Below are 16,058 nucleotides of genomic sequence, written 5' to 3'. Positions count from 1 at the left end.
TCTATCTATGAATACCATTAGTGAATAAATAACCTTCAAACTCTTTGTAGCAATACTCACCACCATTATCAAATCTGAGACATTCTAATCTTTTACTAGTCTCATGTTCAAACAAGCATTTCCATTCTTAAAAGTTTGAAATACATGAAATTTATGTCTAAGAAAATAAACCCATAATTTTCTAGTTGCATCATTAATAAATGTAACATAATAATGAGAGCCACCAAGGGAAGATACCTAAGTTGGTACCCATACATCTAGATGTATGCACAAGCTCTAATCTCTTACTTTTATTTTCCTTATCAGTCTTGACAAAACTCACTCTCTTTTGTTTTCCATACACACAAATTTCACAAGAATATAAAAAAATTTAGACTTGGTAAAATTTTTTTTGAATTAATTAATTTCATAAATTTCTCACTCATGTGCCCAAGTCTATTGTGCCGCAGTACTGTATCAGAATCTATAGCAACTATTTTTTCTCCTTGCTCAATTGCAACAACTATTCCTAAACATTCATTTTTTTCTGAAACAATCAAAGTAGAAAGAACAATGAAATGTCCCTTTTTTTATTTTATATGATATTTCAAGGCTCTAATCAGATTTTCAAAATCAAACAACCAATATTACAAAGATCCACCAATTTCTCAATAAACCCCAAATCGGGTATGTTTGAAATAGTGCCAAAAACTTCACAACTTCACAAATTATTAATAAATCTGAAAATGGAAATTTTTACAAAAATTTTAGCAGCATAATGGCCTAAAAAATGACATTTCTAGATCTGTATAGCATTTACACAACAACTCACAAACATAGGACAATAACTATGCTCATTTGGCTCCTGAAATTAATACAAAAATGCCTGAAAACATCACAAAAACACTAATAATCTATCTCAAAAGTTTAATCATGTCCCAATACATATATTTAGCTCTATTTTAACATTTTAAAGTCTGAAATACAGAAGCAACCCAAACTGATATGAAATACTCAACTGAAAACAACAAACTCTTACAAAAAATACACCCGAAAACCCACAAATTTGCACTGTTCAGCACAAGGGAAAACTCTACATGAGATTGCACATGGAATGGCCTCAAACTCCCATCCTTAGCCTTCTTGAAAACCTACAAACTCCCATCCTTGGGTCCCCTTCTCCACAGGTTTGGTAGCCTCTGAAGAACAACAAAGCAATAAGCAAAAATCAAGTTCTGGAATCAGCCCAAAAAGCCTTCAAACCCCTTAAAAGAGGGCATAACCCTAACTCACGTCCAAGAGGGGTTAATAAAACATATTTTAATAATAATTTTCATTTATTAGTCCATTAGCTTCCAAAGATTATCCCCTTTTTCCGAAACTTCACCTTTTTTGGGTCTGCCTACCTTAGAAAAGATTATTATTTTTAATTATTTGAAAAGGGACATGACAAGTCCTCCCCTCCCAAATATTTCTTTTCCTCAAGAAATGGCTGAACAATAAACCAATCAATCCACCTAGATCCCAAATTTAGTCATGAACTATACTACTATCAATTAACAAAGTCTCCTGCAATATCCTCTACAATATAACCAAGAGGAATCCATAACCAAACTGACAATTACAGCTCAACCAAACTCTAAAATCACCACTACCACAGTCAGAAACCCATGAGACACAAACTCTTAGAACATCAAAACCCAAGTAAAGTGGACAAATCAAACTGCCAACACAGTAAATACCATCAACAAATCCCACTGTCCTATATAGAATGTACAATCCAACTCTGCAACAATGGTGAATGCTCCCGAATGAAATAGTACAAAGTATGGAGAATCCACACATTGTACAACTCCTACAGTCAACACAACTTTGCAAATCACTGACCATTGTCTCATAACTATAACTCTCATGCACTGTTGATGGTGAAAAGACATTACAAGATAAATAGCAAGAAATAGAACCCAAACCAAATTTTCCTACCATCAAATCCTCAACACAAGGATCAAATGCTAATTGATGTACATACCCTGCAATATAATGTTGATAAAAAAAACCAACCTTACTCAACAGCTCACCATGAACAAGTGATACAACCCACTATGATTGATCACCAGCTAAGTTAGGAGATGTCATAGCCAAAGGAGTAGAATCAATAACAACACCCGCTGAAGCATCACTCCAAAACTCCTGCTCTAAGTCATGTATTATCAAGCTGTCAACTGCAGAACCTATCATCATGTCATGCCCATCACAACTCTCAGCCTGAGGCATCAAACTATCCCATAACTGATTATAAGCACTAGAAACCAAAGTATATCTCTGTATCATCATCTCATCAACATGGTCATCAAAGGTGAATTGATGAGCATACCTCACAATGTAATGTTGATAGAATGCACCAATCTCAGTCAGTGGCTCAGATTGCAATCTAGATGTCACTAACTGCAAGATCGATCACTAACCAAGTTGGAACTGACTACTACCTCTAAAGACATCGCCAAGGGAGTAGTATTACTAGTAGGAACCATGCCAACTGTCGGCTCACCAACATCACACATGGTCTTTGATACAACATCTCTAGAGGTTACCACCATGTTGGGCATACCATAACAATCTGCTGCAGCACTCAACTCAACTGAACCTAACTTTAGTGTGGATGAACCCGATATGCCAATGTTAGTATCAAGGATGGATGCATCCCCATCTCCACTATCTTTGACAATCTTGACCATGGACATCCTCAGATCACCAGACATCACAGCTTGTGACTGTACAGAATCTGGTAAAGACTGTAGTTTCTCTAACTCCATGGTCACCTTAACCAAATGAAACTGTGACTCCTTGAAAGCCAATTGTGTACTCTCAAGAATCTTAGAAGTCACCTCAAGCTACTGAGTAAGCTCACTCACCTCATCTTCCTTGGCCAATAATGCATCGTATGTTGTACTCCCCCACTCCATAAGATAATCTCTGTCAGCTATCAACTGCATATAATCCTATCTCAGAATCTGGATAGCCTCCCATAAAGAGTGGAATTCTATCAAGGAAAGATAACTACCTCCCTGCTTATCACTAGTAGGAGAACCCCATCCATAAATTGCTAACAATTGACGAGCAGCATTGAAATGCTGGCAAGCAATAGCAATGTCTTGCTCACTAACTCTCAACTAACTGGACACATGATGGCACTGGCTAGACTGTATCCTACAAACCTCCTCTGACACACTATCTAAAGGAGTATCCTCAAGGTTACTGGTCTCTAGAGTATTACCATCCATATCCTACGAATAAACTCCAAAGCCCATATCAACATACGAAGTATCAAAAATTGTAGCATTGCTATCCAACTCCTCTATACCAAAAGAAATTGCCAAGGAAACTAAGTCTTCAAAATTTCCCACTGCATCCTCCTAGATGTCATCAATGCCGATATGATCCTGGGACTCATCTATACACATTGCCAAATATGAAAGATCATCAACACATTCCAGCAAAAATGGTCGATTGGATATATGAACAAAGCCCAATACCAGTGTATAAAAACTAATACCAACATTAGACAAGCTGCTAGCACAAGAAAAGACAACACCGTGCAATCTGCTAATCAAATCCATGATAGCACCCAAACAAACACTGCTACCAAAAAGTGTTAAAGATCTCCAGTCAATTGAATCCCAGACGCCAATATAACAATCTTGAGTCCATATCCGTAAACTAGAATCAGTTGGTAACTCAAGCAAACTCCTCACCTGAGTAATATGACCAATACCAACTAACTCCACATACCTGTCATGATGAGATAATGAAGTCACAATACTGTCTTTGTTCACTTTCAGCTAGCTAGACAAATCATGTGAAGTGCTACCAGCCTCAACCTCATGTGATGAAGCATCTAACTATGCCTGGTACTCTTTCTCAGCAAAGTCATGAATGCTCAATGTCTACTCATCTCTACCAGGTATCTCACCATCATGCACAACAACATCCTTATAATCATCATCTGAACCCACTATGCTGTAGTCACTGCCTGTTGTAACTATACCATCTTGAATACTTGTGACATCACCCTTTGACGACCTGTATACAATTGTCTCAATTTGAGTATCAAGTTGATCATTACTATCAATCTGTGTAATATCCTTTCTCACTACCTCTTGTGGCGGAGTAGAATCTGAGACCTCTACCTGGCTATAAGCTTGTTTCTCAAACTCCTCATGCAAGTTCTTGGTAATTGTGTCATCTGCCTTGTGAGAAAATCTGCCAAATAGAAATCCAGTCAACTTATCCACCTTAGCTGCATTGGACAACATGTCATTCATCATACAGTGGTGCTCAACCAACTATTTAGACATGTCATGACTTATTTTCCTAAGTTTATCTCAAATGTCTAAATAACCATCCTTTCTACTGTTCTGACTCTAGATATCAATTGTCCAAGATCGTGTCCTCTGAGACTCTGTACTATACCTGTCCATTCTGGATAAAGTAGAGTGTAACTCCAATAGGTTATAACTTCTTCAAACACCAAGAAATAACATGCAAATGATTAGAAGTAGCATGCAACCATATATTTTGACATGCAATTGATTAGAAGCAACATGCAACCACCAAATTCACCAAGAACTAACATACAAATGATTAGAAGTAGCATGCAACCATAGATTTTGACATGCATCTGATTAGAAGCAACATGCAACCACCAAATTCACCAAGAAATAACATGAAAATGATTATAAGTAGCATGTGACCATAAATTTTGACATGCAACTGATTAGAAGCAGCATGCAAGATTTGGGTAGTTGTCAAAACTGACATGCAAACTTCTACAAACCCTTAGGCTGGCAAGATCATAGCTCTGATACCACTAAAATGTCCATTTTTCTAATTTTATATGATATTTCAAGCCTCTAATCAGATTTTTAAAATCAAACAACCAATATGAAAAAGATCCACCAGTTTCTCAATAAACCCCAAATCGGGTATGTCCGAAATAGTGCCAAAAACTTCACAACTTCACAAATTATTAATAAATCTTAAAATGAAAATTTTTACAGAAATTTCAGCATCATAAAGGCCTACAAAATTAAATTTCTAGATCTATATAGCATTTACACAATAGCTCACAAACGTAGGACAAAAACTATGCTCATCGGGCTCCCGAAATTAACACAAAAATGCCCGAAAACACCACAAAAACACTAATAATCTATCTCAGAAGTTTAATCATGTCCCAATACATATATTAAGCTCTATTTTAACATCTTAAAGTCTGAAATAAAGCAGCAACCCAAACTGATATGAAATACTCAACTGAAAACACCAAACTCTTACAAAAAAAACACCCGAAAACCCACAAATTTGCACTGTTCAGCACAAAGGCAAACTCTGCATGAGCTTGCACATAGAATGGCTTCAAAATCCCATCTTTAGCCTTCCTAGAAACCTACAAACTCTCATCCTTGGGTCTCCTTCTCCACAGGTTTGGTAGCCTTTGAAGAACAACAAAGCAATAAGCGAAAATCAAGTTCTGGAATCAGCCCAAAATGCCTCCAAACCCCTTAAAAGAGGGCATAACCCTAACTCACGTCCAAGAGGGGTTAATAAAACATATTTTAATAATAATTTTCATTTATTATTCCATTAGATTCCAAATATTATCCCCTTTTTCCGAAACTTCACCTTTTTTGGGCCTGCCTGCCTTAGAAAAGATTATTATTTTTAATTATTTGAAAAGGGACATGACAAACAATATGACCTGTACAAAGATATAAGGTTCATACTTTCACACATTTTTCTACTACTAGGAAACATTTTGAAACCTTCCAATTTTTATCATTAAAATTAACTACACAACCCTCATCGCCAAGTTTCCCTGTTGAAATTAAATTCCTACTCAACCTTGGAACATGTATTACCTCATGTAGTAGCCAATGATTTCCATTCTGCAACTTAATCTTAACTTTTCCCTTTCCAAAAATTTGATATGGTTCATTGTCCCCCAAATAAAAAAGCCCAAAATCCCCTTGGACATAATTAATGGAATAACCTCTTCGACGTGTAGCATGAAATGAAGCACCAGAATCTAAAACCCATGAATCATCAACACTTTCTAAAGACAAAAGCAAAGCATCCTCTTTGGATTTGTTACTTACCACATTTGTCTCCTTGTCTCCATCTCACATTTTCCTCCTTGTCTCAATCTTCTTTATCTCCTTCATTGTTCTTTCGAGTTCAATGATCTTTGCTCTTATGTCATTTTTAACCATAGTATCAACAATTTCTTGGTCCTCTAGATTGAGACCTCCTCCTCTTTGACTTTACTCCTAATTTACCAAGAATTCTAGAATTATTTCCTCTTTTAGTCATTCTACCTCTACTTTGTGTGTTCAAAGAAATTATTGACGTAGAAATGCTTGATGTTTTCCTACAAGTTTCCTCACTCAAAATAACATTGATTACATCATCATACTTTAGGGTATTAGATCCACAAATAAAATTACTCATAGCCATTACCAAGCCATTCCAGCTTTCAGGCAAAGAACACAAAATCAAGAGAGCCATAATTTCTTCATCAAAATTAATACCCACAAAAGATAACTAACTAGTGACAGTATGAAACTCATTTAAATGATTTGCAATAGATTCACTTTCTACCATTTTCATATTAAATAAACACTTCATGAAAATACCTTATTTGAAGCAAAGGGCTTTTCATACAATTTCACTAGGGTTTCCATCAACTCTTCTATTGTCTTCACTTTTCTAATGTTAAATTCCACCGATGGTGCTAGGCATAACTAAATGCTTCCAAGTGCCTTTCTATCTAAAAGATTCTAGTCCTCATTTGTCATAGTTCCCTGGTTTTTAGTTTTTCCCAACAACAACTTCCATAAATATTTTTGATAAATATAATCCTCCATTCACATCTTCAATAACTGAAATTTTTGTCCATTAAACTTGTCAACCATCAACTTACCCTTGTCTGCCATCATTCCCACTCAACTATGAGACCTTCCTATAGAGGATCACTAAAAAAAATGATGGCAGCCTGGCTAAAAAATGATGACCATTTGGCTCTGATAGCACTTGTTAGATTAACCTCAAATAGAAATAATAGTTATATGCAAATATAAACAATATCAGAAAATAATAGATTACACAGAAAAGAACACAAGAAACCAAGATTTAATGTGGTTGACCCAAATCTTGGGCTACATCCACCAAACATCAAGTCCAATATTATTATGATCCAGTGATTACAACCTAATTACAATCTGTAATTTCTTACAACTCTATACCTTCGTAAGAACCAATTTTTGCATCACCATTATGAAAATCCCTAATCGTATGCCTTTTTATAAAAGGTTTTTTGTGCTTACAAAATTACGGTTAGAATAATAGAAAAAATAGTAGCCAACGCCTTTTACAATATAAGGTCATTTTTGGCTTTGGGGGTACTTCCCCAGGCCCCCACAGGGGCACTGCCCCTTGACCCCATCTTGGGGGCATTACCCCCAAACCCCCATAGAAATATGCTAGAGGGAAACCACACTGGATAAACCTCTAAGTCTAATTAGGTTCCACATCATAATAGTTTCGATAGAAACTAAGTATCTATAAAAACTAAAAACATTAGTTTCTATAGAAACAAAATTGTCTAGTTTCTATCGAAACTAAGAAAGCTTGACCCTCTTGAACCATGCAGTTAAATGGGCAGGCCTTGCTTTTGATTGAAAGTACATTAGGTAGTTTCAATTGAAACTACCTAATGTAGTTTCGATCCAAAGTAAGGTCAACCCTTAGGGTTTTTTTTTTTTTAAATAAAAAGGATTGGCCCTTAGGGTTTTTTAAAAAAAAATTAAAAATTTTCATACAAATAATTTTTTTTTTTTTCAATTGTAACATTCAAATCCAATCAACTAATTCAAACTTCAATTGGGAGGGAGGAAATATTTTGTAACTTGTTTGTTTTCAAAATTTGGAAGAAAAATTTGTGACATGGGAAATTAAGGTAAAAGAGAAAGTAAATATTCTTGAAAAATAACTAATGAACAAGAAGATGAAAATCATCGAAAAACTTTAGCAAGATGCTATAGGAGGCAAGGTATGTACATGTGCAATATTTTTTCCAATGCATATTTAGTTCATATAGTGTACAATCGCATTGTAAACTTATTGTATGTATATAGTTAGGATTAGGGTTTATCAAATTAGGAATATGGTAAATATAAACTTAGAGTTACTATTTACGTAATATTAAGGGTTTATTGAATTTTAAATATATTTAGGATTAGGTTTTATTACATTATGGTTTTTAAATTATGAATATTCAGAATTAGGGTATATTTCAATTATGGTGTTTTAAATTATGAATTTATTTATGATGTAATGAAACATGAAAACCTATTGAGGTTGTAGAAGCTTCATTAGACCAAGCTCAAACATGTATGTATGCACACATCTCTCATAATTACAAGGTCTGTCTAGGTTTCTACCTGTCTAGAGGAAAACTTTATATCTTTGATTTTTAATTTTATAGAAAAATCCCCTCACAAACATGCTTGATTTTATTTGTTATATCGTGCACATGTAGCAGTAGATGATGAAAATGTTGGACATGAGGAAATCGAAGATGATGTAATGAATATCGAAGAAGCATCATCTAAAGGTTAGATAAAATTATATTTAATAGTTCATTTGTTATATATATACACATATGTGGACCCTAATTTAGAGAAAATATATCTTAAGTCTTTATTTTATTTTTTCTTGCAGCTCGAGATCAAACAACAAATGAGAATTCTAATCTACCTCAAAGTTTGAAGAGACAAATTAGTCATAGAAAATTAGATCATATAATTGAAATAATTGCACAATTTGAGAATCTTGATACAGTGGAGAAAACTCAACTATTATCAATTTCACTTCTTAAAGATGAATTAAAAGAGCCATTTAAACTATTGGGTATAGATACAAGTGTAAAAAAGAGGAAGAACTCTAAACTACAAACAAATATTGTTGAAATTGTTAAGGAAAGGTTACATTTCATTGGGAAAAAATAGCTCTGTAGATAAATCCATTGCATGAAGAGTGCTATTCACATCTATTTTAAATAAGAAATTATGGAAAAAAAATAAAGATCTCTTCACTATCATCTCATATTGGATATATTCGAAAGATGTCATTACACTATTTGAAAAGGAGAAACAATTTGGATGATAGTACTTTGGAAGGAAATTGGGTGCTAATGTGTAGTGTTCCCCAATCTGATTATCTAATGAATCCACTTCTTTTTGTGATCAGGCATTGAGATTTATAGGCACCACGAATACCATAGTAAGAAAGATCATTTCAATCAATAGCAAGCAGTTTCATCTAAACTTTGATACCTGCAATAATGTTTTGGTGGATGGTGTGACTATTGAGGCTCCAAGTGACAGTCCCAATACTAATGGAATTCATATGGGACCATCTTCCAATGTTATAATTATAAACATTTTCATAGGAACAAGTGGCTTTTTTTAACTCATACGAAAAATGATTTGTAGTTGCTAGTTGTGATTTTAAGGAATTTCTCATAATTTGGCTTCAATATTTGTTTTCAGGAGATGACTGCATTTCTATTGGATCAGGATCCTTCAATATTGCCATTGATGAGCTAACATGTGGGCCAGGGCATGGAATCAGGTGATAATAAGTAGCATTAAGAAGTATAAGTCTTGTTTTCCATTAAATGATGTGTTGGAGAAAAAATGCTATGTGGGTACTGATAAAATACCTTTTTTTTGGTTTGTCATGTTGTTGTTGGTAATGAAGTATTGGAAGTCTTGGTGAGGATAACTCCATTGCTACTATAAAGAACATAACAGTAAGCCAAGTCTCTTGTCACAACACAAAGAATGGAGTAAGGATCAAAACATGGCAAGGAGGGAATGATTTCACAACTAGTATAACTTTCAAAAATGTGAAAATGGACAATGTACAAAATCCCATCATAATTGACCAATATTTTTCTCCAAATGGGATTTCTAGAAAGGTATATAGATAAAGTTGTATTACTATAAACATAAGATTTAATATTTCTAGTTAATAATGGCAGTGATTTAATTATGTCTGAATTGTTATTATGAATTTGTAGGGAAGTTCTAGTGTGAAGATCAGCAACATTGTATACAAGAACATAATTGGAACATCGGCTACAGATGATGCAATTGCTTTTGAATGTAGCCAGAGTGTGCCTTGTCGAGGAATCAAAGTAGATTGCATAAACTTGAGCTACAACGATGGAAATGAAGCCCAATTATTGTGTAAGAATGCACAAGTTACTGCACTTGATGTTGGGGCTGTAAACCCAACCTTGCCTCTAATGGTAAATAGTTTGGAGTCGATGACCATAAGGGGATGTAAATGAATAGGATTTAGGTAATGGCAGAATTATACTATACTATCGTACATAATTCTTTCATATTTTATATTAACAAATATTTTTTTCAAAGAAGTTGGTTGTCCAATATATAAGTCTTTATAAGTTTTTTTTGGGGATGAGTAGTCAATTTATATTAATGAAAATTTTAAAGTTATGCATTCACTAAAAAGGTTCAGTGATATAAGACTTTATTTTATCATTTAAAATAGGATGAGTATTTTTATTTAATGATAGACAAAAATAATATTCGTATTAATGACATAATCATTAAATTGAATAATATGTATGTAGAATGATCTTTTTTGTTTTTTTTTCATAAGTAAATGACTGAAGTCTTTGTATTATATATAAATAAGAAGTAACAGAGTACTCCATTCAAACGGGTACTGGTAAGAAAGAATGGAGAAAGAAAACATCTAGTCTAGCTTGGGACCAAAGTCCTATATTATACATATTTAAAAGGGGCATTTCCCAGTAAGTATGAATCTTTATTTATCAAAATTTTACATGGTGTTGTAACCAATTATTACAAAGAAATATCACTAATAAGGATAACTGAGAGCTGCAAGGGTAAGACTATGTCCAAGTGTTCTTCAAGTCCAGCCATGAGAATACTAGATTAGATATCTGCATCACAAAAAGCCACTAACTTCCCACATGGGGTTAGTGATTAAATCATAAGAAAGGAAAATGAGGAGGAATCAACATAAATAACTATCTATTAACCTCTTCACAAAAAAATTCTTAGTAAATGACTCTTATTCCTATTTAGTTGAATTTTAATCATTCTACATAGTTTAGTTTAAGGCATTAGTGTATATATGCAAATCCCATTCGGTCTTAATCATTAATGGACCATATAATAATAACCAAGTTTCTAATTTTTACCAAGATTTAATAGGGTAACAGTATTTCAATCCTCTAACTTCCCACATCTTTGTTTAACCTTTGGGATGAGTTAGTAATTCAAGCCTCTGTTATGCTTTAACTGAAGAAGTCATCTAATAAGATTAATCCTACTTGGTATAAAATCGTTAATGGGTTGTATATAAATAGCCAAGTTTTTGATTTTTACCAAGATTTAATAGGGGAACAATGTTCCAATCCCTAAACTTTCTAGATATTTGTTTAACCTTTGGGATGAGTTAGTAATTCAAGCCTTTGTTATGCTTTTACTAAAGAAGTTGTCTACTTGAATTCTTTAGGATGTTAGTTTAACATTTTCTTTCCATAATGCATTTGATAAGTTTTTATTTAGGCTTGTGAGAAGGGGAGTTGATCACAAAATTTACGGTCTATCATAGAACCCCTACTCATAAATCCTCATTAATATAGATTTCTTTAAGAAAATCGTTGAGAAAGAGAAAACCATGTACCTGTCTTTTAATGCTATTTGATTTAAACAAACCCATTGTTATTTAAAATAGTCATTTGTATAATAATAAGCCATATATACATTAAACCATTCACATAATTTAGGCTAACAGTAATTTGGCATATACCCAAAATGCCATAAAACAAGATGCCAACCATGCCATTTACAGGCTATATAACTCTAAAACCTAACAAGGATACATGGTGTAGCAACCTAAACAACCATCCTTAAAGCTGGCCATAAGATTGATCTTAGGCTATAGTAAAAACTAGAAAACAATTCTAAAACTAGAACCTTAAGGAAACTTAAATCTATCAGTACCCAAAAAACCAAAAACTTGAGAAAATACAAGGCAAGTTAACATTGGGCCATCTCCTCTTTCTTCCAGAAGAACATGACTATATCTTCTGCATCATCCATAGTTGAGCCTGGTGGGTAAACAATTGTCGTGAGCTCTCTGCTAGACCTAATGAAATTAGGAAGTATGAATTCTAGTTTGCCCATGTCATCAAAATTGACATCTGGCTCAATATAGGCTTCAAAATCTTGTAGAAAGTTAGATAGCCAACCCTTCCTAAGGTCTTGAAGAATGCCTCTCCACCCCAGCAGGAAATAAATGTTGGCCTTCATTTTTGGTCATCTGTTGTAGAATTATATGTTATATTTGATGATCAGAGCTAGCCTTTTGGCAATGTTAAAATGCGGGAGTTCCTCAAGTTCATATGCCATGTAAACATCATGGAGTGAAATACATAGTTTCTAAGCCATACTCATAATGACATTTTCCAAACCTACAAACTAGATGCTATCAAAGATGTTAAGGCATAACCTAATAATTGCCCATTTCTCCACATTAACCCTAGCCAGACAACCTATGAAAGAACCTATGATAGAGCTATTGGTATGCCAGGTGTAATCATAACTAAACTCCTTTTCCCCCAATAATGGCAAATATGGTAACATCATCTACTGGCTTTAAAATTCTATTCCATCTCTCCCACTTCACAGACCCCCTAAATGCCATTGTCCTTTCCTCTACTACATGAAAGAGAGCTATTGAAGATTTCATATTGATAGAGCAACTATTAGGAGACCACCATAACAACAGTTATAAAAATTTATAAAAGTCGTGCCTAAATAGCAGATGGCATCATAACCTGGGTGTAAGGTTATGATTAAAGCCAACTCACATGTTGGTTGATGATTATAAATGATGCTTAAAGGTTAAAGTTGATATAAATGATAAATTCATGGAGATGGAGAGGGAGGTAAAATGAGCACTTAGTTTAGGATAAGCTACTAATAATTATTATTAATGATGCAACAATATCTTATCTAAAAACTATGCTTTAAACACAGATCTATACGTTAAACTATTTTGATTTGTATTAATTCTTTTATAAGTATAGTTTTAGTCTATCATTCCTCGATGTTTCATCTAATACTTTTAATTAATCATAGGTTAGTTCAACAAATTTTAACTAGGAAATTCTTGAATGTTAGATCAATGCAAGGTCTCAGAACCATCAGTGCCTTTATTGGAAAAATCATCTACGAAGGTATTCCCTTCCCTATATATGTGGTTAATCGTGACTCTTTCTAGTTTTGAAATAAGGTCCAAGCCATGGTTAAGAAAGCTACTCAATTTCCTATTAGGGGTAGATTTATTATGCAAGGCATTGATAACAATCACAAAGTCTCCTTCAATTGCAACATTTTTGAAATTGAGTTGGGAACAGAGCCATAAGCCTTCTATTAAGGCTTTAAATTCTGCAACATTGTTTCTGGTTAGTTCAATTTTCTTTAATCTTTCTACTAATGTTCATCCTGAACTATTCCTAATGCAACATCCAATTCTTGCAGGGCTAGGATTGCCTCTGGAGGCCACATCAAAATTAAGTTTTACCCATCCATCCTCCAGGGGGGTGGGGTCCAGACACAAGTTTTCCTTAAACTTTGATTAGAATCCCTACCTTTGCCATTAAAGGGAGGGATCTTAAGGCCTATCCACATATTTCTCATAGATCCATCCCATGATGTCATATTTTCATTGGTTTGATTTAATTTTCAATTCAAAGTTTCAATTATTGAATTTTCTATTTAGAGATAACTGTATTAGTCGATATCTCCTGATTCTTAAAGATGCATCCATTTCTCTCTTTCCATATTTCCCAAATTATGATTGAAGGTCAGATTATCCATAGTCCTTCAAAAATATTGGTGTAGTTGTATTTAGGCCATGATAATAAATGTTTTAAAATGGTATCATTGTTATATAAAACCATGTCCATATGGTATGGGAGAAATTGCAATGTAAGAGGAGATGGTTAGGGTCCTCTTCAGCCATCCTACATATTGGACATCTAGATGGTCCTTCATAACCCATCCTTTTGAATTAATCAGTAGTGAGAATTCTATTTTGTATTACTAACCGTGAAAAGGTTCCCACTTTAGGGAGACGTAATGAATTCCAACATAGATCGGTTGGTAAAAGTTTCAAGGTGTTTGATTTATGAGTGGATAAGTACTTATATCCATCTTTAGCCTTATATTCTCCTATATGAGATCTGTCCATACGAGTTTATCCTTAGTGGATGAAAGGTTAAAGGACCTCACTGATAAGCATGCTATTAATATGGAAAGTTCTTCTTCTAGAATGTCATATATGTCTAGGTTTTTCCATTTCCATCCTTTGGTTTTGGATAAATCTACTTCCCAATACTCTGATAAGTAGGTTCCAATTGCTTGTGAAAGAATAGTCCTTGCTTGAGTTAATCTCTCAATTTTGCATAGTGGTGGGAATCTTTTCCAAGAGTCTATCCAAAATCTAACCTCCTTACCATTTGCTACTTGCCATGTTACTTGTTGAAAATAATATGACAACATTTCAACATAAAATTCTAGACTGTAGAGCCTGGGGGGGAGATTTAGTTCTAAGGATACTTAGGTGCTCAGAGGAATTCAAATATTTATCTAAGAGAGGCCTAACCCAAGAAAATTTAGGATTATGGATCATTCTTCAAATTAGCTTTGCTCCTAAAGCAAGAGCTTGAAGTTTAATATTTTGGATACCAAAGCCACCTTCCTCCTTATCTTGGAAAATTTTGTTCCAAGCTATTAAGTTGAATTTCTTTTTATTATCAGCTCCTTACCATAAGAAATCCTTTAGTGATTTGTTCAGTGAATTTTCTATATAGGTAGGGAAATTTTGAAGTGACAATTGATAGATAGGTATGCTAGATAGTATTGATTTTAGCATAGTACTTCTTCTTGCTAGAGAGAGTCATTTTCCTTTCCTTGATTGAATCTTTTATTTTATTTTTCCTAATAGGGGCTCCCATAATTTAGCTTGATTAGATGAATCATTTAATTGTAAACCTAGATATTTGCAAGGAAGGGAGCCCATTGATATATTAAAGATGAAGCTAATCTTCTTTTGAGTTACTATCTCTGTATTAGAAAAGAAAATTTCAAATTTAGCTCTATTGATTTCTTGTCCAGATACCTTTGCATATTTGATTAGTATAGAAGTAATTATGTCAGCTTCTTTTTCACTTACTTCACCATAGAGAAAGGTATCATCAAAAAATTGTTGATGGGTTTCCAGTTTGCTTGTATTGGCAATCTTGAGACCATTTAGGGATGATTCCATCTTATTTTGTTTAAGGGACTTGCCAAGTGCTTCAAAGAGTAAAATGAAAAGAAAGGGTGATATAGGATCTCCTTGTCTAATACCTCAAGACATGGAGAAGAAGCCTTCTGGGGTGCCATTAACGAGAATCAAGAATTTTGGTGTAGAAATACATTAAAAAATTAAGTTAATCCATGCTTTTGTGAACCCAAAGGCCTGTAGGCATTTGTATAAAAATCTCCAATTAACTTTTGGTGGTATGTTTGTCATTGCACCAAAAGCTTGAGCTATCAATGAACATCACAAACACTAGACTTACTTAGAACCATGAGAGGTTGTTAAGCCATGTTGCGAACCCTAAAGGAGGTGCTGACCACCAAGTCACCAATCTCCCCCTTAGCACCAACTGATGGTTCCACACCAACAGAATGAAGGAGACCTCCCGATATTCAAACCTGTGACCCAAGGCTCTGATACCAATTGTTTATATGTTTGTTGTTGCACCAAAAGCTTGAGCTATCAATGAACATCACAAACACTAGACTTATCTAGAACCACGAGAGATTGTTAAGCCATGTTGTGAACCCTAAAGGAGGTGTTGACAACCAAGTCAACAAACTTTATCATATAAGCCTTACTTATGT

At 34.1% G+C, this 16,058-nt stretch overlaps 1 protein-coding gene across 1 annotated transcript in view; it reads left to right on the top strand.

Annotated features, from left to right (window-relative positions):
• LOC149537191 (polygalacturonase ADPG2-like) overlaps nucleotides 1-16,058 on the top strand; it is a 52,619-nt gene that overhangs the window by 16,271 nt on the left and 20,290 nt on the right. The window contains exons 2-5 of the mRNA XM_089806419.1: nucleotides 9,286-9,493; nucleotides 9,588-9,669; nucleotides 9,799-10,018; nucleotides 10,121-10,351. Coding sequence (XP_089662545.1) covers nucleotides 9,286-9,493; nucleotides 9,588-9,669; nucleotides 9,799-10,018; nucleotides 10,121-10,351 — 741 coding nt within the window. The remainder of the gene's footprint in view (nucleotides 1-9,285; nucleotides 9,494-9,587; nucleotides 9,670-9,798; nucleotides 10,019-10,120; nucleotides 10,352-16,058) is intronic.

The sequence above is a fragment of the Cupressus sempervirens genome, chromosome 10, assembly GCF_028749045.1.
Source record: "Cupressus sempervirens isolate cs-2001-9-10 chromosome 10, ASM2874904v1, whole genome shotgun sequence".
Classification (NCBI taxonomy): domain Eukaryota; kingdom Viridiplantae; phylum Streptophyta; class Pinopsida; order Cupressales; family Cupressaceae; genus Cupressus; species Cupressus sempervirens.
Note: the sequence above shows the minus strand (reverse complement) of the source record. Positions and strands in the feature narration are given on the sequence as shown.